This window comes from Drosophila elegans, unplaced genomic scaffold, assembly GCF_018152505.1.
Source record: "Drosophila elegans isolate 14027-0461.03 unplaced genomic scaffold, ASM1815250v1 contig_208, whole genome shotgun sequence".
Classification (NCBI taxonomy): Eukaryota; Metazoa; Arthropoda; class Insecta; order Diptera; family Drosophilidae; genus Drosophila; species Drosophila elegans.
Window position 1 is genome coordinate 692,787 of NW_024545578.1, and position 20,869 is coordinate 713,655.

The 20,869-nt window shown below is 41.8% G+C and overlaps 1 protein-coding gene and 1 long non-coding RNA gene across 7 annotated transcripts in view; one reads left to right on the forward strand and one right to left on the reverse strand.

Annotated features, from left to right (window-relative positions):
- LOC108145832 (homeodomain-interacting protein kinase 2) overlaps positions 1 to 20,869 on the reverse strand; it is a 41,751-nt gene that overhangs the window by 3,627 nt on the left and 17,255 nt on the right. For 2 of the 5 annotated variants that reach the window (XM_017271441.2, XM_017271440.2), the window contains 7 exons: positions 6,546 to 6,829; positions 5,752 to 6,072; positions 4,937 to 5,688; positions 3,841 to 4,434; positions 3,508 to 3,737; positions 969 to 2,965; positions 32 to 379 (listed from right to left, as the gene is read on the reverse strand). In XM_017271441.2, coding sequence (XP_017126930.2) covers positions 236 to 379; positions 969 to 2,965; positions 3,508 to 3,737; positions 3,841 to 4,434; positions 4,937 to 5,688; positions 5,752 to 6,072; positions 6,546 to 6,829 — 4,322 coding nt within the window. In that variant the 3' untranslated portion in view covers positions 32 to 235. Of the gene's footprint in view, positions 1 to 31; positions 380 to 968; positions 2,966 to 3,507; positions 3,738 to 3,840; positions 4,435 to 4,936; positions 5,689 to 5,751; positions 6,073 to 6,545; positions 6,830 to 6,907; positions 6,996 to 20,869 lie in introns of those variants that run through there. The other 3 variants (XM_041708174.1, XM_017271442.2, XM_041708173.1) reach the window with 3 other exon arrangements.
- LOC108145833 lies at positions 8,829 to 13,204 on the forward strand. Of its 2 annotated transcripts, XR_001774432.2 has the most exons (3): positions 8,829 to 10,184; positions 12,841 to 12,874; positions 12,936 to 13,204. It is a non-coding gene; the product is annotated as an uncharacterized LOC108145833 (long non-coding RNA). The 2 variants fall into 2 exon arrangements; XR_005977214.1 differs by having other exon boundaries at positions 12,841 to 13,204.

Sequence of the window (20,869 nt, forward strand, 5' to 3'; positions counted from 1 at the left end):
TCGGCTGGGCATCCCGGCACTTTCGACTCACTCGAGCGTTGAATCATTCAATCGGGCTCTAGTAGCTCAAGATCATAACAACAGTGGTCGTGGTGGTGGTGGTGGTGTGCGGTTGGTGTGTGCTTGGGTTGACCTTGATTCTTGGTTCTTGGCTCTTGGCTGCTGGTGGATGCACATCCTCGTCCCTGGTCTCTCCTCATCGCCCCTGTCCCCGCCAACTCCCAACTTCGTCGGCCTACTCAGCCCCATACCATATGTTGGTGGGCGCGAAGTGCGCCGCGTGTTTGCTGGCGGCTACCTGGGCAGGACTGAGCGGTCCAAACTGGCTGTACTGGGTGGGTATCTGGATGTGCGCCGGCAGCGGGTGTGATGGGATCACCTGTGGAGAAAACAAAACGTAGAAATTAGCTATGATACTTGCTAGATTACTGATAACTAAGTATCTGAAATATTTAATTTAAATCTATACCATATTGAACTTTATCGTATAATGCATATTAAACAAAAAGGCTAAATTTTAAATAAATATAAATATATAAAACTATCGATATGCAAATCATGTACTAATTTCTTTTCCTTAAAAAAAAAAAAAAAGTACTTTAATGAATAAAACAGGACAAATGACACTTGACTTGACTTGACTTTGTATTTTAAGTACTTAAAACACTTAAAAACCCATAACATTAGTTTTAATCAAAATGTAATAGAAATTAAATCCAAATCTAAGGAATGGCATGTAAGCTATTTATCTCAATGGGCCTAAGATCCAAAACATGAACTGTTTATATTTTTTTTAGGACACTTTATCACTACTGCCAGGCGTTAGAAATGAAAACATTTGTAAATAATACAGTACAGATGGATTATATAAGTCTCTATTGACATTTTGTACGAATAAGCCTGCACTTTTTAGAAAGTCTCATTTTGTTGTCCTGAATTGAAGTATAATCATGTTTTTCTGAACCCACCTGACGACTGGAGCTGTTGTGGGCCGGAGGTGGGGCCACTACCGCCCTATTCGCGTAGGCGTACGCCGTGGGCGCCGCCTGCGAGACAAACACCGTGGGCCTGCGGTAGATGTCGCCCTGCGCATAAATGTCCGGCTGCAGCAGAGCGGCCGCCGCCGTCGAGGATGGCGATCCGCCCAGCGGAGTTCCGGCCTGGTGATGATGGTGGCCATGGCTCTGGTGGTGGTGCGGATGTGGTGGCGGAGCCTGGTTGCTTGGCAATCCCACGCTGCCCGGTGGCGGCTGCGATGGCTGGCGATAGACCTGCGGCGGACCCCACGACGGGGGACCCACACTGGCCGCTGCTGCTGCAGCTGCCGCAGCCGCTGCTGCTGCCGCCGCACTGATCGAGGAGGACGAGGAGGCGGCAGAGCTGCTCTTGGAGTGGGCCAGGGAGGAGCCACGCCCGAGGGGGGCCACATAGCTGATGGGCGCCACCGAGGGAGCCTCCCGCTTGGGATGGGCCAGCGGTAGGCCTGCTCCCGAGGAGGTGGGCGCCCACGAGGAGCGCTTCGTGTCCAACTGCTGCGGCGGCGGAGCAGCTGCATACTCCGGATAGAACTCGGCCGGCTCCTGCTTGGTGGGAATGTGCGGCAAGCTGGCCGATGAGGGCGGCGGCTGGCTGGGCACCTGCGGCTGGTAGCCACACTCGCTCTGGGCCATGGCCAGGATGCGCTTCTTCTGGGATTGGCCCGGCTCGTACTTGATGCTCGGCTGCGGCTGGCTCATAACCTGTTGCGGAGGTGGCTGCGGCTGATACTGCTGCTGCTGCTGCTGCTGCGGATGATTTGGCTGCTGGTGCGGAACAGACTGCTGCTGCTGCTGCTGTTGATGATGATGATGATGCTTGGGACTTCCCACGGCGGCTGCGGCAGCGGCATGATGACGACGTCTGGCATCCTCCGGATCATGGTCACCTACGGTTACGCATGGAATTACTAGCTGGACGTGCGATGGCTTATGGCGACTGAGATGCGACTGAGATTGAGATTGGGAGGAGCTGGGGCAGTGGACAGGGACAGGGACTGGGACATGGGCAGGGGCACCAAAGGAGGAGGAGGATGAGGAGGTGGGATGATGCTGATGGTGACTGGAAGTGGAAGCAGACGTGGAGGAGGATGTGGACGTGGCTTGGTAATGAGGATGAGTCGTCGCCGGCTGTGGCTGAGGCTGAAGCTGTTGCTGGTGCTGAAAATGAGCTCCCGATCCCGATCCCGCTGCTGATCCACTTCCACTCGCTGACTGATGAGGCGGATTCAGATTCAGATTCAGATGATGAGACGGATTCAGATGATGAGGGTGGTGGTTGTGGTTGTGGTGGTGACTACTGCTACTGTGGCTACTGTTACTGCTATGGCTACTGCTATGCTGGCTACCCTTGCCGCTGCCGGTTCCCAGTTGATTCTGATTCGGATTCTGAGTCTGATTCTGGGCATTACCATAAGTGATCTGCTGCTGCTGCTGTTGCTGTTGTTGCTGCTGCTGCTGGGGATGTGAATGCTGCTGCTGCTGCGGCTGCTGGTGGGCACTATTCCTGCTGCAGGAGGAGCTGGGTGCATGCTGCAGCAGGCTGCTGCTGGTCTGCGACTGAGCATGAGCCCGCTGCTTTAGCACCGGCACCTGGACTCCTCCACTTTCGCCACCCTCATCCTCGCTGTCGGAGATCGTAATCACTGCCGTGGGCGAGGGCGTGTCGTGGATCGTGATCGTCGGCTGCTTCACGTGCTGCGCGTGCTGCGGATTCTGCGTATGCGGATGTGGCTGCTGTGCATGCGGATGCTGCTGGTGGGCATGTGCCGGCGGCTGTTGGTAGACCACAGCTCCTCCTCCTCCGCCTGCGGCTCCGTTGGCGTTGCAGTTGCTCACAATGTGGTGGCCCGAGGAGGTGCTGTACGGCTGGGCATGGGCCACAGGGACATGATGATGGTGCGAGCTCGACGAGCTTCCGTTCACAATATCTGCGGCGGAGGGATAAGATATCAAGTTAGTAGGTATTCTTCTTTACTTGAACAGCTCTTTAGCAAAACAGCTCGAGTTATCAATCCGATCCGGACTTAATAACATAATAGCTCAATCTTTAGAATGGATATGAGAAGTGTCAAGTTGCAAAAGCAATTCAATTCGAACTATATTTTAATTAATTTCTATGACAGACAAATTAATTAAGCTGAAGAATTTGCACATATACACACAAATACGAAGTGTTCATTCAAAGAATTTGCTTTAAATATTTAAATTTCTTAAACTATTAAATAAAATATTTAACAAGAGCTGTTTATGTTCGAGTAAGTTAATTGCTCGATCAGTTCATGAATCAATGACCTATGATTGCAAAGTAATGACAAACAGATCCAGCTCTAGATCGAAGCTGATTCTTAAGTCAACTCGTGCTGGTTACTAATAGATATCCTTGTTCCTTATGTATTTCGATAGTTTCAAAATAGTTTCAAATCGAAATGCATATGGCCTGGATTGAACTTGGTATTCCATCTGCACTCACTGCTAGCAGAGGCAGCCGAGGAGGCCACCACCGATCCCGCACTGGCGCTGTAGCCACCGCCGTTCCCATAGTTGCAGTTGTGGTGCGTGTGGTACTGCGGCGAAACGTGGGCGGTGCGCTGGTACCGCTGCTGGTGGGGCGGCGAGCTCTCCTTCACCCGCTTCTTCACCGGCGACAGCTGCTGGTGCTCCTTCTTCTCGTGGCGCGGCACGCGATAAGAGTTGCCCTTGCTGGAAGATAAAGATTATCATTAGAACGTAACTACGAAATTATACAAAATAAAATCTCGGAAAACAGCCAATTAGGGAATACCCCTATTCCCGAATTACTCACGCTATATGATGAGCCGGCGACTCCTTCTTGAGATCATTGCGTGGCAAATTGAGGTGATGCTTGGGATAGATCTCTTCCACATTGAACAGCGGCGTCGAGTCCACGATGAGCGAGTGGGCGGGTGCCTGCTGGGGCCACGATGGCACCAGGGCCATCTGCCTTCCAGTTTGGGGCCATGCCACTCCGCTGGCCTGCACCCGATTCGTGAGGAGCATCCTCTGGCCAGAGGTGGGCTCCACCATGGAAACCGGCACCGGCACATTGACATACTGCTGCGGCGGCACCTGCAACGGAGGCTGCATGGTGGCGCTGCCCACCACCACGTGCTTGGTGGGACTGGGCATCGTTTGGTAGGAGGGCGGGCACAGGATGTTCGACACCAGCTGGTGCTGGAAGCTGTCCGTCCGCGCCTGCGGATACTGCCGGGCCACACTGCGTCCGTTGTAGATCTGGTACAGCCCCTCGTAGGCCAGCGGACGGCCATCGCGAACGAGACGTTGCACCTGGCTGGTCAACTGGTTGTTGATCGTGAACGTCATGTTCTCGGTGCTCGAGGGCACAAAGTTAGTGACCAGCGTCGACGCGGGTTGTACTCTGTAGGGGATGATAAAGGGGTTCAATAACACTCTGCAACATTTCCAAGGTTTTGACGAGTAACCGCAATTTGTACTTCGGATTCTGAAAGTGCGCATTTGGGTTTCTTATGGGCTAGCTTGCTTTGTGCCAATGCAAGGTCATAAAAGTAAAAGGTTGATTGTATTTTATATGCATGGCCTAAGCAATATCGTAGACATAAACTTAAGGGTATACAAGGCATAACAAACTTAAAAAAAAAAAAAATAAATAAAAAGTATTTAGTATACTTAGTATACATAATATACTTTTCATAAAAAAGCTGTGTGTGGTTATCGGCTTAAAGAGATATAAATCCAATTATGCTTATGTTGCTTAATATTCAAACGCGAGAAAAAAAACTCTAAAATAAAGATTGACTAGCTTTGATAAGTTCTTTAAGAATCTGAAATCCAAATCGCGGTTTATTTTTCGTGTTTTATTGTGCAATATTATTTTTTCACCCAAGAGCTCCTCTACTTACGTGTGGAAATCGCCGCGTCGGCACACCTCCATCATCTGCACGGATGCCTTGACATTGTTGCAGTAGACATAGTCCACCAGATGGGTCAGACGTGTAAAGGAGTGATTCAATGCCTCGGCGGGCGTTAGACGCCGCTCCTGGTCAATGGTCAGCATGCGCTTCAGCAGATCTATGAACTCCCGACGGTCCGTCTTCTCGGCCAGCAGCTGGCCACCTTCCAGATCAGTGGGCACATTCACCTGTCCAATGTCATCGAGACAGTTGAAGATGTACTTGCGCGCCTCCTTGCTCTTGGTGTTCGTCTCGGCCTCGTGCTCCTCGGTGGTCTTCAGCCGCCAAAAGGGATACGTGGAGTCCACGTCGCGGTAGAAGAACTTCGAGGTCTTCGAGGCGCTGTTCAGCATGTGCTCCGTGGGCAGGCCCTGCGTCTGCGAGATGTAGCGGATCTGGTCGAACTCCGAGCTGCCCGGATAGAGCGGCCAGCCGAGGAAGAGTTCCGCAACCACGCAGCCCAGGGACCACATGTCGATGGCCTCGCAGAAGGGCAGGCCCAGAATGATCTCGGGTGCTCGGTAGTAGCGCGACTGCAGGTACGTATTGCAAACCGTCTTGCTCACATGCGAAGCGCTGCCAAAGTCGATCACCTTGACGCGATAGGGTTGACGCACTGGATCCACCAGCATGATATTCTCCGGCTTCAGGTCGGCATGGATCAGGCCCAGTTGTTTCAGCTTCAACAGGGCAGTCAATACCTGAATAAGCAGGACATAAGTTTGGAGTTCGATTGGATAAGTTTGGAGTTAAATAAGACTTACCTGCTCCAGAATGGGTCTTATATACTTGAGGGGCAGCGGCGAAAACTTGTTCTGCTTGAGGAAATCATAGAGGTTCTGCTCCAGCATCTCAAACACCAGGCAGGTGTGGTTTTTGTGCTGAAAGCACTCGAAGGCCCGCACAAAGTTGAACTCGTCGGCATTCTCCTGGCTGAGTCGCGACAGGATGGAGACCTCGATCTGTCCTTGCCGCGCGTACGAGGGATGGTTCTTCAGGATCTTAATGGCCACGATCTCGGAGGTGCCGCGCTTCCAGCACTTGACCACCTGGCCAAAGGTGCCGCGGCCCAAGAACTCCAGGACCTAAAAGTTGGGAAAAATAAGGGTTAAGATCTAAGAAAAAGGAACTATATAGTCGAGTGCCCCGACTATTAGATACCCGTTACTCAGTTAACCAATATATATCGGAATTAAGGTGGCGCCATCTGTCAAACTACAGGGTCACTACTACTTGCTCTATCAAATTTGTATTATTAAAATTTAGTTTTTCAATAACTTATTAATTTAAATGGTTCGATTTGGAAAAATTTTGAGGTGTCAATATTTGGCTTCTACAATGACTCACTGTAACATGAAAGAGTTTCGAGATTTGCTTTTCGTTTGCTTAGCTAGAATCTGCACGTTAAATGTGAAATCTCTGGCTTTTATAGTTTCCGTGACAGACAGACGTACAGGACTAAATGGACTGGCTTCTCATCCTGATCCAAATATATATATGTACATAAATTATACTTTCTTAACGGATATAAAAATACAGATATGGAACTGAAACCCACCTCATACTCCGCCGATAGGGAGTAGAGCACCTCGTGCTGCACCAGCTGGTAGTCGCCATCCGCGCCACTACTTGACCTTTTGCTGGGGGGCTGCGTGTTGGCATGACCCCCCGAGGTGGCGACCTTTGTGTGCGCCGTCTTGAGGCTGCTGATGGGCCCGGTTCCGTCTGATCCTGATCCTGCTGCCGATCCTCCAGATCCTGCTCCCGCTGCTGCTGACGAGTTCTGCTGCACTGGCGGGCCGTGGCTGGAATTGTATGAGTCTACGCAGCCGCAATCACAATCTAAAAATGGTTGCAAATAATACACAATAGTTAGTTAACGATACAATTATTATCTTACAATTTAAGATTATCTACTACCTCTTCTAAGTAATCGTCTTATGACTAAGGAGATCATTGTTCTCTGTTTTTGCCTTTCTTCTGCTTCTTTGTCGGGGAAAATTTCCTGCTGTCACCTTTTTTGGTTTCAGGCAATTTCGCTACCTCGCAATTGTGCCGCTGAAATGCAACTGAACGCAGTTCTCAGACGCACTCAAATATGGCTACGACATATAGAATATGTATCTCTGCACTCATCAGCATTTGCGACTTGTCAACGCCCCCAACAAAGCGGCGAAGAAAGCGCCGAAAAAAGGAAAAATGTTATGGGAATTGGCCAACAATCATGAAGATGACTAAGTAAATGGGTGGACAGACAGGGAAGTGGAGACATTCGCCAGACAATGAGCAAGGTGCGTGGATAATATTCATATGCTCTAATAATAGAAACCAGTCCCAGTAGACAACAAATCGTTTACAGAAAACTTGCATTAGTTTCTGGAATTTTAGATTATTATTAATTTGAAAGATGGTCCCAACCGCAAGTGTGTCTTGAAAATAATGGAGTCTCACTTTTAAAGACATCCTTTAAGAATTTAACTGAGTGGCTCTAAATTAGATGGTTGATGTTTGTTTCCGAGGGCCTGAGTACTCTGACAAAAACATCCTCACGGCAAACACAAGTCGAGTTTCTTGCACACCATCTGGCGACCCATACCCATCCATCCCATTTCGGTTGACTTCCCGCAGTTGGGCAACTAAAAATAGAAGCAGTTAAGTAGCCAGCTTCATATCAACGTCCCAACCTTCACGTACTCACATAACTTAATTAATTTACGTCAAAGGACATTTGATATGAATAGGAAGCAAGAAGGGGCATAAAAACAGCGAAAGGCGAAAGGCAGAACCAATCCCACACACTCTGGCCCAATTATATAGACCAGGAAAAGGAAAAAGGCGCTTTTCCTGGGCCTTCACAAATGGTCACCCCCGTGGGCGTGGTCAGCCTGGGAAAAGCTGGAAAACTGGACACAACGGCGAGGAGTGAAAGGCAATCGAAACTAAAATTAAGGACACACGCGATGAAAACGGAGACGACGAAGTGCGGTGGAAAATTTATGGCACCAACTTGAAGTCGCCTCAGCAGTAAATGAAATGAGAACTAAATGCAATAAATTATGCAAAATGTGGGACAAAAAAAAAAAGAAAAAAGTTGAACTTCAAGTTGAAATCCGAAATTCAAATGGAAAGGCAAGTAGCCGCCAATGGAGGTCACCGCGAAGGCAAAAGTTGGCGGCGGAGGCAGCGAAGGTCAAATCGAAGGTTGCCCAGATGCAAAAGCCTCCTATTCTGCCTCCGTCCGCCCACATATTCGATTACGCTCTCTCTTAGACAAGTTCTGCTCCTGGCAAGGACTTCTTGCACAACGCTCACGTGGCAACAGCTCTAACTGCATCATCATCCTGCCACCAGCAACAAGTTATGTCAAAACACTCGGAGAAAATGTTCCAAGCACTGGTTTGGTTTTTTGGTTTTTTAGATTTTGACAACTGTAAGTATCTTAGCACTTTAAATATGTTTTAAATTGAATGGAAAATCGAGCAAACATTTTTTTGGGACTATAAACCAAGACTGAAATATATTAATTTGTATTTATTTTGATATGTATAGAAACTATTGATTCATTATATAATTAATTATTAATTCATTTTGCGAGTGCACATCCAGCACAAAAGTTTGCCAGCGTTTGACATCATTTGTCCCTTGGGTTACACAACGCTGCAGCAGCGCCGGGAGAAAAAAAGAAATAATAAAACCGATTTTGTTTACGCAAATCTCAGCAGCGGCAGCAGCAGCAGCAGTAGCTGAAAATCAGAGATGCGGAGGAGAAGCGGCAGCGCCAAAGTTGCAACGTGACGCAGTTTTAGCAAACAAAACGAATCTGCGCTGCCTGCGGTTTCTATTCGTATTTGTGTTTTAGTCTCTTCCCTCTTCACTGCGTTTTAGCAATTTCTGTGTCTGTTGCATAAAAGATTCAGCCAACTGTAAATGGGGGTGGTGGAAGGGGTGGAGGGGTGGGGGTGCATGAACCTAAAAGGGGGCGTCGTATCGAATGATTTGCGGGGGCGTTTTGCCTGATGCATCCGATCAACTCTCATAGGTCCGAAATCGAATTGGATTCGCTCTGCCAGCTTTGTTTAAACAAAAAGTTGAGCCTTTGAGTTTGCTGATATGATTGAATCAAACGGGAATTCAAAGTTCTTCAGCAGCACTATCACTTGTTTTATTGCAAAATGCAAGAAAAAAAAAATGTATTACTAGTAGGAAATACTTTTAAGTCCCTTGTAAGAAATAATTGGCCAAATTTAAATTGGTTTGTGTGTTGGTTTTGTATTTATCAAGAAATGTATTTATTAAGAAATGTATTCATGAAACATTGTAAGCACTTCTGAAGTTTATATTATTACTTTTCCTTCTCCAAAACTATAAGCTTCAAATATTTATTGTACATGCACTTCCATATACCGCTGGGGGTTACTTAAATAGTTTTTTTCCATTGGATATAAAAGTTTTCCAGTTTTGATAATTTTATATGGTTCCAAGAAACGTTAACCCTTTGGTGCCTAAAGGCCACTGGAAATGGTACTGTGGGGCACCACCGAGTGGTTCCCAGTAACCGCTATCGCTGACGGTGTGTGCTATCGGTTAATGGTCGATCGCACAACAAGTTCATTGTGGTTTTTAAGCAGAAAACTGATAAATACTCTGGCACTGTGTGACTGGATGGGAAATGGGGTTGGGTTCGGATTGCTCGACTTGACAATGGGTTTTTGTTGCCGTTATTGTAGTAATCATATTGTACAACGGCACAGCTATCCAGTCAATAATTACAAACTAATCCATACAGTCCTCGTGCTGTAATTGCTAAATTTTCGATTGAAACATTGGTAGGGATAAGTCGGTTGTTTAACAAATAAATAAGAAACTTGTTAAACAAAAAAAAAATACATTTTACATTTTGTAGCTATATGACAGAGAAAGTTTTGAGAATTTTGTGGCTTTATGGCGTGTGACTTTCCTCCACTCAATTTATATGCTGCGTTGGTTGTTTAGCCCTTTTTATGGTTTCAAAGCTAAAATGCAAATTCACCACTTTAGTTTGTGCTTTTGTCAAAATGCAGCCAAAAACCTTGCAGCGGAAGTTAAACAAAGCAAAAAGCGAGCATAATTATATTACCGGCGAGAAATTCAAAATAAATTATTTACAAAACGGAAGCGGAAAGGCGCTAAATGAAAAAGCACAAAAAGAAAACAAGAGGTAAGGCAAACGGGCTAAAAAACAATATAATACATCAGCAGACAGAGGTGCGGGGGAGAAAATGGTACAAAAGCAACAGGTTAGTTGGCTTGGACCCAACTTGTCTGAACTCCGGCTTTATATAGCTCCTGCTATTGCTGTTTTTGTTGCTGTTATTGTTGTTGTTGCTATTGCTGCAGTGCGTTTGCCGCATATTAAATGCGCTGATTAATCGACGCAAACAATAAACAAGGTATGGAGACTAGGGAAAAGCGGAGAGTCGGACAAGAAAAACGGGCACAAGACCCGGGAGGAGCTTACACTGATAAACCAATAATTAAAAAATACATTTTAAATAAAAATATTTGGTCTCTTTATCGCAAAGCAATTACCATTTTTAAATTCTTTTAAGGTAAAACCTGAATTTCTTTTGAAATGGCTTTGTTACCAGATTTTTAAAGTTACAGAAAATAAGCTTCAAATATAATAGGGCTAAACTCAATTACAACACAATACAATTGATTTAGATAAACTCAGCTACTTAGAGAACAAATAATTTAAACTTAAAAATTGTTTACTTATTAAGAATAAAACCATTTAAAAAAGTTGCCGATAGAAGAAAGAAAATATTCAAAAAATAGGAATTATTCTGAAGAACAAAAAAAAAAAAAATCAACTCCATCCAAATTTTTATGATTACAGCTATTACAATTAAGCAGCTTTTATTGTACTGTAATCGTGGCTACCAAAATGGTATCTTTGCATATATAATAACACTATTCCATACCGAAATTGGATCGAAAAACAGAAATTAAGGTAGCAGCAATGAAATCATATATTGCTGTAATACTATAATTTCGGTTTCGGTGTATTGCAAAGTCATGAGGGAGGGGGCTGTAAAGGGGGTGGGGTTTTGGATCGAAAGGGGATGGTTGGTTGGGTGAATAGAGGGGGCTGGCGGGTGGGAAGGCAGTATAAATATTTGTCGTTGCAATGAGAGCAATGCACGGGCAAGCATTTCCACTTGTCAACGCACCTGACGATGCCAAAAACAACAACAACAACAAAGGTGGCACCTACAAAACACGAACCTACACGAACCAAACAAAAAAAAAAAAAAAAAAAAAAAAAAAAAAAACAAGTTCCAGAAGAAGCAGAAAAGCGGCAGCGACAATTGCTCTGCCAACAATGTTGCCGGCGACCTCTCCACCCCTTTTTGTCCCCCCAAATCCCCTTCTATACCCCATTTCCACCCTTCCCCCCTCTGCAATCAGTATGAAATGGGAGCAGGCAGAACGTGCAAGAACAACGGAGAAAGTTTGCGTTGAAATTCAAGAAAGAAGAAAGAGACGTGGAAGGCAGAGCAATTACCAGAAGCTTTCGTGATTCTTCTGCTGCTGCTGTTGTTGCTGCTGCTGTTGTTGCTGCTGCTTCTTCTGATTGTCATTATTATGGATGTTGCTGCTGTTGGTAAAGTTGCTGGTGTTGCTGTGGGACTTTCCACATGTATTGCAGATGCATTTGCTGATGTTGCATCTCATGCTATTGCTGCTGTTGCTTTTCCATTTGATGTTGCTGCTGTGTTTTTTATAGTTTGCTGATGTGTTGCTTCTTAGTACATTGCTGCTGTTTCGTACATATGATGTTGCTGTTGCTGCTGTGTTTTCAATAGTTAGCTGATGTTGCTGCTGTTGCTTTTTATATATGATTTTGGTGTTGTTGCTGTGTTGCACATAGTTGGCTGAAGTGTCTCCTGCTGCTTCTCATTCTATTGCTACCGCGTTTTTTAAAGTTTGCTGATGTTGCTTCTGTTTTTATTGCTTAGGTGCTCTTTCTATTTCTGCCGTTTCTAAAACTTATTTTGCTTTTGCTGCTATATTTTCTACTACTACTACTGTGCTTTTCACATATCTAGATTTTGCTTTTGGTAATGTTGCTGCTATAGCACTATAGTGTTTTTTCAGTATTTTATAAATCTATTGCTTCTGTGCTTTCAATATTTGCTGCTGTTGTCCCTGTTCTATAGCTTACGTTTGATGTTGCAGGTTTATTTGAGTTAGGTATTGCTGCTGTTGTTGCTGTTTTTATATCAGTGCCCTAGCTGTTATTGCTTCTTCTGCTTATGTTTCTGACTTTGGATTTGCTGTTGGCGTTGCATATTTCATGGCCTGTGTTGCATATTTTAACACCCGATGCCAAACATGCTTGCATTTGCATACCCAACCAGCAACTCAACCACTGTAGTATTCTCGACCACAATCAGCAGATCAAGTTGTCCCATGGAAAGAGGAATAAGTGAGGTGAAAGAAAGAAGCAGCGAGCGATCTTTAAAAATTGAGATAATGCCAAAAATGGCACTCGTGCAACAAATTACTGCGACATGTTTGCTGCTGCACAAAGAAGCGGGGCATGGAAAAAAAATGTCGCCTTTCTAAAAAACGAAGCAGAAAAAATCACATAAATAACTCGGGTACTTTCACAATAACGAGTAAAAGAAGATGATCAAAAAGATCATTATATTTTCGGTTTAGAGGAAAGATCAACAAGCTTTATAGCATATACACTTTTAACCATAAGATATCTGAAGTTTATAATAACGACAGATCTCCAATTAATCTGTGATCAACTCGTTTGCTAAGCTTCTCTCCTTTTTTAATCAACGCAATGTTTTTTTCAGGTTCTCCCACTTAATCGATGTGTGTTATCTCAAAGTGAGTAGCCACCAAGTCAGACAGGTTCTCAATTCAATTCAAAATGAATCGTTAATTCCAGCTCAGCATGGCATCGATGGATAATGATGATGATTGAAAAACGATGACCAGGCAAAAACAGCTGGCGTTGCATGCAACATGTTGCCAAGAAATGCAATTTACATATTTTCCAAAATGGCAATCGGAAGTTCGTTTTTTTTCACATTTTCCACGCTTAGCCAAATGGAAAATGCAATAAATCAAATGCACCAGCAGCAGCAACAACAACGCTTGAGTGCTTTTCTTGTTTAGAGTTGGCAAAGCAAAATAAAAGTTGCCACTTTAATAAAACCCCCTCCTCACTTCGTCTCATTTTGATTTGTGTGCTTTTGCAGCTTGGCAACAATATGGCAAAGAGCAGCGGCAACAATGGCGATAAAACTAGAGAAGCTATGCGGATAGCGAAGCTATAAATACCCTTAAATGGAAAAAATAAAATCATTAATTATAGCATTTTTTCTTCAACATATTTGAAAAGCTATAAGAACATTCGTAGCCATTTGAATTTTAATTATCACTGGTGATTTCTTAATTTTTTTCTCCTAAGAACATTTTGGCATTTATACCCGCATATAAAATTAATGTAGTTCCCACAAATCCATTAACCAATATAAAAATTCATTATTTAGATACTACTCGATTTCTAAGGGTATCCACCCAAAGTACCAAAAACTACATGCTGAATAATGCTGTGGAGTTGCTGCACTTGTTGTTGTTTTCATTGTGTTTTCTTTTCTTACTGCTGACTTTGTTGTTGCTCTGGCATATTGTTGTTGCTGTTTTCATTTGTATAATTGCATTGCACACTTGATTGCATTCAAGACGTCGACTGAAGCAGCGCAGTCGATTACAATGAAGCCAATAAAACCAGCGCCCAGCAACAAAATTGCTCCCGACGATCGTTCCCTTTTTTTCAGACGATATTTGCTGGCTCTATCTTTCTGTGCACAGAAAGAAACTAAAATAATGTTTAAGTAAAACTTAAAATTTGTCGTGATCAAGTTTATTGTCTTAAATCAGAGAAATTAAAGCGATTGAAGCAATTGTATATTTATTATTCAAGTTTTACAATCAAAGTCTGCTTCTCAATAAAATATATGTTATGGATTCAACAACAAACAGCTCCTTAATCTGAAATTGTTTATTAAATACTTATAAATATAGTATAAACATTTCTTTATGTGGTGAACATGAACTGGTACTGCTGTTGGTATCTGGTCTTCTCGAGTTTCTTTCGGATATTTACTGCTGCTGAGCCACAACAATGCAGCCAAACCAACAAACCAGATTCAATTACAGAAAATACAATAACGCAAGAAATGGCTTTTAAGAGATGTTTTGTTTTTTCGCTGCTTTGGCGGTGGATCTGCCGCCAACAATAAAAAACAGATAGCACAAAAAGAGCAGCAAGAGAGAAATTTCCATTGCAATTTAAATTTAAATTGCGCGGATCTACGGCAGCATGGTTTTTAAGAGTTTTTCCAAGCCAAATCGGAGGCAGCTAGAGCGGCACAAAAAATTTTGTAAAAGCAGGCACCCACAACACCACGAATACACTTGTGCATAAACATATAGGAATTCCTAATTGAAGTAATTATTTTTGATGCAACTTTGTAACTACATGACTTTAATTATGTTTTCTACATAAAGTTAACTTAAATTTTAAAGAACTTAAAATCTATTATGCTTATATATTATTATTATATTATTTTTAAGTTTTGAAGCTATTTCTCTGGCCGCCAGTGTGAATACGCTTGTGGAACGCAAGTAGATTTGTTTTACTTTTTGAAAGCTTTTGGATGCTGACTGAACAACAGATACGATGGCGGGTGGCGTTTACCTCCACCCACTTTACCCTCCCCCTTTTTACCGCCCACCCAAAAAAACCCCCTAACGATCCACTTTTTGATCTCTTTCTTTTCGGCTGCTCTTTTTTCGCTGCTTTTCGGTTAAATGTTGCATGCAGTTGACAAGTCGACAGCGGGGCAAACAGCAACAACAATCATTTCAAATTAAACGTAATTCATGGCAAAAGAAACCGAAAATACCCACCAACAAAACCGAAACAAACCAACGAAAATAATACTAAATTAAAGGGAAATTTGTTCACCGTCAACTTTTCATTGGGTGAAAGTTTTGCAGCTCTTTGCAGATTAAGATCAACCATTCGAAATGAAACGAATTGAAATTGGCAAATTGCACAGAAACCTGAAATTGAACGATAAATGAATGAGTGGCTGTGAAAGAAACGCAGAATCATTATTTCATTTGAATGGATTCGAGAAAAATGGCCAAGGCTAAGAAGCTCCATTGTCGAAATGCCAATTTATTTGTAGTTCGAATCGTTCTAAAAGATCGTAAATTAATGTTTGTTGAGGTTTTTGCTTGATCGACATTAATTGACAATTAACGAAATATGATACGTTGATCTTCGGTTTTGGAAGAGTAGCAATTTGATACAAACAGTTTAATTGATGTTATATGTTCTTTATTGCAATTTTGAAAAAGAGGCCCCAATAAGTTGCGACAAATGTGTTAAAACGATGATACTATCAGAACCTCCTATTTCTATAGCGCTTTGTTTGAAGAAATCTTAAAAACAGTACCCCATATGCCCCTTGTTATTTATTCTAGAATTCTCTTAAGCAGTTTTACAAAAGCAAAACAGAAAAGCAGATTATAACTGTAGACGTTCTATTATCATGATGTTTCCTCTAACCCCTGAAAGCTTTCTCCCCGTAGCTGCTTTTATCACCTTAAAGTTCCCACATTCCCCTCGTAGTTGTTTATCGAACAGAACCCATTGTAATTAGGAATTCTGCATTTTTTTTCTCAGTTTTGTTTGCATTTTTCCATGTGGCTAGACTAGCGAAACGACTTTGTGTTGAAGTAAACAAAATGTTGACGACCGCTTAGAGGTCGCTTAGTTTCAGTTTTTTTTTTTGTTTTTAGTCTGGCCATAGAATGACAACCCAACTACACAACAAAAGCATAAACATCGGGCCACATAACTCGCGCAGTCGACGACGACGTCGACGTCCTTCAAGCGAACATTAGAAGCGTAACGCCAGCTGCAATGACCTAAAGTAACCCAATGGAGAATATACCGGAGAATGGCTGAGAATTGCAGAGAGAAACGAGAGGCGAAATACGAAAGAGTGTTGCACAATCCGGTGACAAGAGGGCGTAGGGGGCGGTGTAGCGACAGCCGACGGAAGTGGGCGTGGCCGCATAACTCTTCAGGTGTGTTGGTACAAGTGGGCAGGCGGTGGGTGGTTGGACTTTTTCGCTTGGTAAACCACATTTAAACAATGAAGAAGATAAATGGTAAGGACTGAGAAAACTCATATACGAAAACTAATCGTAAATTATACATTTTACATTAACTGCTCATAATAATATGGTAAAAACGACGATTTTTAACAACCGAAAATTTCCCAGAATCTTAAAGAAAAGAATCCCAATGGGGATCTTAGTATGTTTAAGTTATCTGACATTTTTAAGGGGTTTAGGAACTGGTTTTTCAAAGTATCTAGGCTAATATTTATACTTAATTATTATAAACAAATATCATTATCATTACAAATAATAAACTGCATTACAAATAATAAAGTGCATTACAAATAATAAACTGTATTACAAATAATAAACTAATATAATACAAGTTTTGTAATTTTGTTTTTGGTTTAATTGTAATAACTTATTAAGAAACTGCTGACAACTTTACAGCTTTAAAATTAACGTGGATACCGATACCGACGTGCATTGCACATTGCAGGGTATTTTTATAACTGACAATTTGAGTTGCGCCCAGCCAAGCGGAGTTAACTTCAATTGAGGTCAAACGCTCAACCGAGCGGCGGGTGCAGTGGAAAGTGGAGTGATATGGTTATGGTGGAAATGGAAATGGAGTGGGTGGAAAAGTCCAGGCCAGATGATAGAGGAGTCGCCTCGAGACGCGACAAGAACTGCAAAAACAAAAACAACATCAACCAAATATAAATAGCATCAGCTAACCAGGCCTCTGTCCGTCCGTCCGTCTGTCTCTTTCCCACAGTCGTTCTCCCTCTCTTTCGGTTGCTGTGCGTCAAGTCTAACAAGTCATCATCATAATGATCATCGTCGAGAGAACTGGAACAACGACACTACAGTCTACAGTCGGAAAGCAACAGCAACAACAACAAATGGAAAATATTTTGACGCATAAAAGCAGCGCAAATAAAATAACAAACGGAAAAACAACATATATTGCTACTGAATTGGATGGCAACCACTGATTATAATCATTCACCCCATACGGAGGATTCACAGCAACACAATGTATAGCTAATAATATTGTTTTCCCAAATTGGACAAAAAAAAAATTAAAATTTTTGGTGTGTAATCAAAATCCACTGCCTCATAATAGAGCTGTGTTACCAATTTTTTTTTACAACATTCTCCGTTTATTTAATATGTTTTAACACACCAATATCAACATCAAACCTTTAATTAATATTTTTATAGTCATTAATATTATGTTCCTTGCCCTTTTTCACTTTTTTTATGTTTGGAATATCATGTTAACCTTTCCATTTTTATTTTTTACGGACGACTTTTTTGGATCATTAACGAATGGTATCAAATTTTTGCATTGGGTCTGCGCAAAGTTCAAGCCAATCCCACAGTCAAATATCCCAGCAGACCCAAAATACAGAAAAAAAACCGGCGAATCGTTTTCAAATTTCTGTTTCCAATGTAATTTAAATGCAAATGCAAACAGCCTGAAAAAAAGGGAGAAAAATACGAGCGCAGACGGCCAAAGGAAATGAAGCAAAAAGGGAAAGCGTGTCAATTTGATTGAAAACACAAAATAAGCAATACGAGTCAAAGGGGTTGGACGAACGAAAGGAAAAACCAGCAGCAGTCAAGAAATAAAAAAAATAAAAGCAAGCGCTGTAAATTAGAAATCGAAAAAAAAATGCATTGCACTGAGAGGCAAATTTTAAAAAAATAAACATATAAAAGCAAAAGCAATAGCTATTCAAACGTCAAATGCAATTTAGATGAAGCCACAACTTTAAGATTATTGATTCGCATTCCATTGATTTGTCTGTTTCTCTTTTTACTGATTTGGCATAGAAAAATGGAATGTCTGGGATAAATGTGACAACAAATAGCAGCAGCATTTGAATCTGCAATCACTTGGAAGCTTTAAAATAGAATGTTCAGCCATCAGTGAGTCTGATGCAACTATTCATTTATTTGCAGCATTTCTAAATGAATTATCTAAATTATTTCTTGTTTAGATTTATTTGAGGAAACATTTTGATTTTGGTTTAATGATTTTATTTGGCATAGACAAAAATAGAATTCATTGCTGTCCACCTGCACTGCGAATTTTTCGTTTAATTTCATTTCATTTAGTTTCTGTTCGTGCCTCATCATTAAGCTCATCATTATCGCATCCATATTCGTGTGTGTATTGTTCTGCTGGATTTGTCATCGTTGTTTTTGCCCATAATGACGCTGACAAAGAGACGAGTTCAAGAGTGCAATGACATTATTATGTCATCCCTGTATTATGTACACTAGCAAAAAAAAATACATATATATTAATTATAATTGCTGGTAGTGTTTGCATATTTAAATTGAGGAAGGGAAAGGGGTGACTTGTGATGATAAGAAACACATAATCCATTCAAACCAAAGGCAATATAAATGCATTTTATTTTAATACTATATTGATAAGAATAGTTCAGATTTGTTGTTAGCAGCTGTGAATGAGATAACGAAACTCGCGAGCATTCTTCCACCTAAAAGCTGTATAATACTTGCAACGCGATTCTAGGTACGTTGGAAAATTTCGAAAATTCCCTTTGTAATCGACTTGAAGTGGACATGAGTTATGGGTTGTGAGTGCGACACTTGAGTGATGAATTATTCACCCCGCCCCCGTTTTTGCCTAGCCTCGTTTTAGCCGCCCAACCTCATGGAAAATAAGCCAATTTCAATTCAGTTGGTCTGCTGCTCGCTGTTTGTGTTTGGGTATTATAAAATATATGGATCAATCGATGCAATATGAATTATAGCTAGAACTGGGGGGAAGGAGAAGAAAAGGAGGAATTTGCTATTGCCGCTTGATTGGTTGTTGGCTGGGCCTGGCGTGTTCTAGTTAATGTAATTGACACGCCTCTTTTGCATGGGCATTTTAAATTTTTCAAAACGAATTTTTCACCAGCTTTTCGCCTCGAAAACGAGAGCCATGGAAAGTCAATAAAAGCGTATAAATTCCAAAAGAGATCGGGCGAAAGAAAAACAGAAAAGTATAAGAAGCTAGGCATTTCAAAGCAGATATGTATATTGTTTTGAGCTTTTTTTTAAAATCCAATTTACCATGCCAATTTTCCCTCCTTTAATTGCCTCTAATTACGGCTTGTATTGAATAATTTTGAATGAATTGAGGTATACGAAAACATTTCATTAACAAGCCGAACGAACGAACGAACGAACGAACAAGCGACCACACGACGTATGCGCAATAAAAGCACAAAATATTACGCATACGCCGTGGCGAACGCATAAAACGCACGAAATGTGTTTCATTTCAGGCAACAGCCATAAAGTCGGCCCATCAGCTGTATAACTCGAAGCGGCAAAGAACAACAAAAGGCCACATTTAATGTTATGAGCCGCAAAAACGCAAGGAAAACACAAGTTCAAAGACCCGAAAGGAAGCCAATACCGAAGATCTCCCCCTTTTTAACGAACATACCCATAAAAGTGGGCGTGAAAGTTTACCCCCGAAAATAGTTCAACGGAAATGAAAACTTCAAGTCGAGAGCTAGAAATTCAAATGGAATTATAAGCATATGGCATGACAGGAAAAAGAAGTAGTTGAGAAAAGAGCGGGAAGAAAGCTAAAGCAACCTCCAGAAGGATAAGAAAATGAGTGGCTACCAATAAAAGTCCATAAAAAAGGGAAAATATTCATAAATTAACATAAAAATGACGCAACTCAAAAAAAAAAAAAAATGCAAGCCAAAGCTTATAAAATTTCATAGAAACGAAAAAACTAGCAAACTGTGGAAATTGCAAAAAGGAAGAGCCACTTCTCGTAATAATCAGTAGCCAATTCTGGGAAAAAGCCAGACAAAACAGAACACGGACAGCCAAAAAGAGTGGAAGAGAAGAGGGCCAAGCAAAAACCCAAACAAAAATTGAACAAAACATAAACTTCTTGTTTTTGTTTGTTGGGAAAACAACTCCCAGTGACATTGGGCTAGGTTAAGGGTATGATAAAGGGGGTTGTTGCTGTACAGACAGCAGACCCTTTCTGACATCACTGCTCTATAATCCATTTTTGGGGTGGTTCAAGCAACGCCAATATCCACAACTGCGGAGTGAGCTTATGTTGCAACATTTCACCGAACGAATGGCCAATGACTAATAGAATGTAAGGAGAGCAGATACAGAAAGTGGACAACAAAAACAGAAGGCCATCAAGACAGTTTTCATCCGAAGAGGGTACGCGCTTATGCGATTCTGAATCAAACAAAATAAAAAGATAAAGATTTTGTTAATCATTTAAAAAATAACATTCCATATAATCACAAGGTAAATAACTTAATATTTACAATTACACACAAAAGTTGTCTATGAATTCAGCCTCAAACCTAAAATGGTGAGATACAACCAACTTAACTCTATGTAAATTAGGTGGCAACGCCAGATGCAAAAGTAAACAATTTAAGCTAAATTGTAGTAAAGTTCTTATAGCCTTAAAATGGTCATTAATTGCTAATTAGTTTTCCTGTTCGCTTTGGCAATAGCAAAATTACTAATAGTCAGCTAATATAATAATGCTAGCAGAGGTGCCAGACATGTAAATAAAGTTATTTCTTTATTTTAGATGTCTGGAATTTTTGCTAACATTGTTTCTTGAATTTGTATGTGCCGCATAAACAGTTTTAAAAA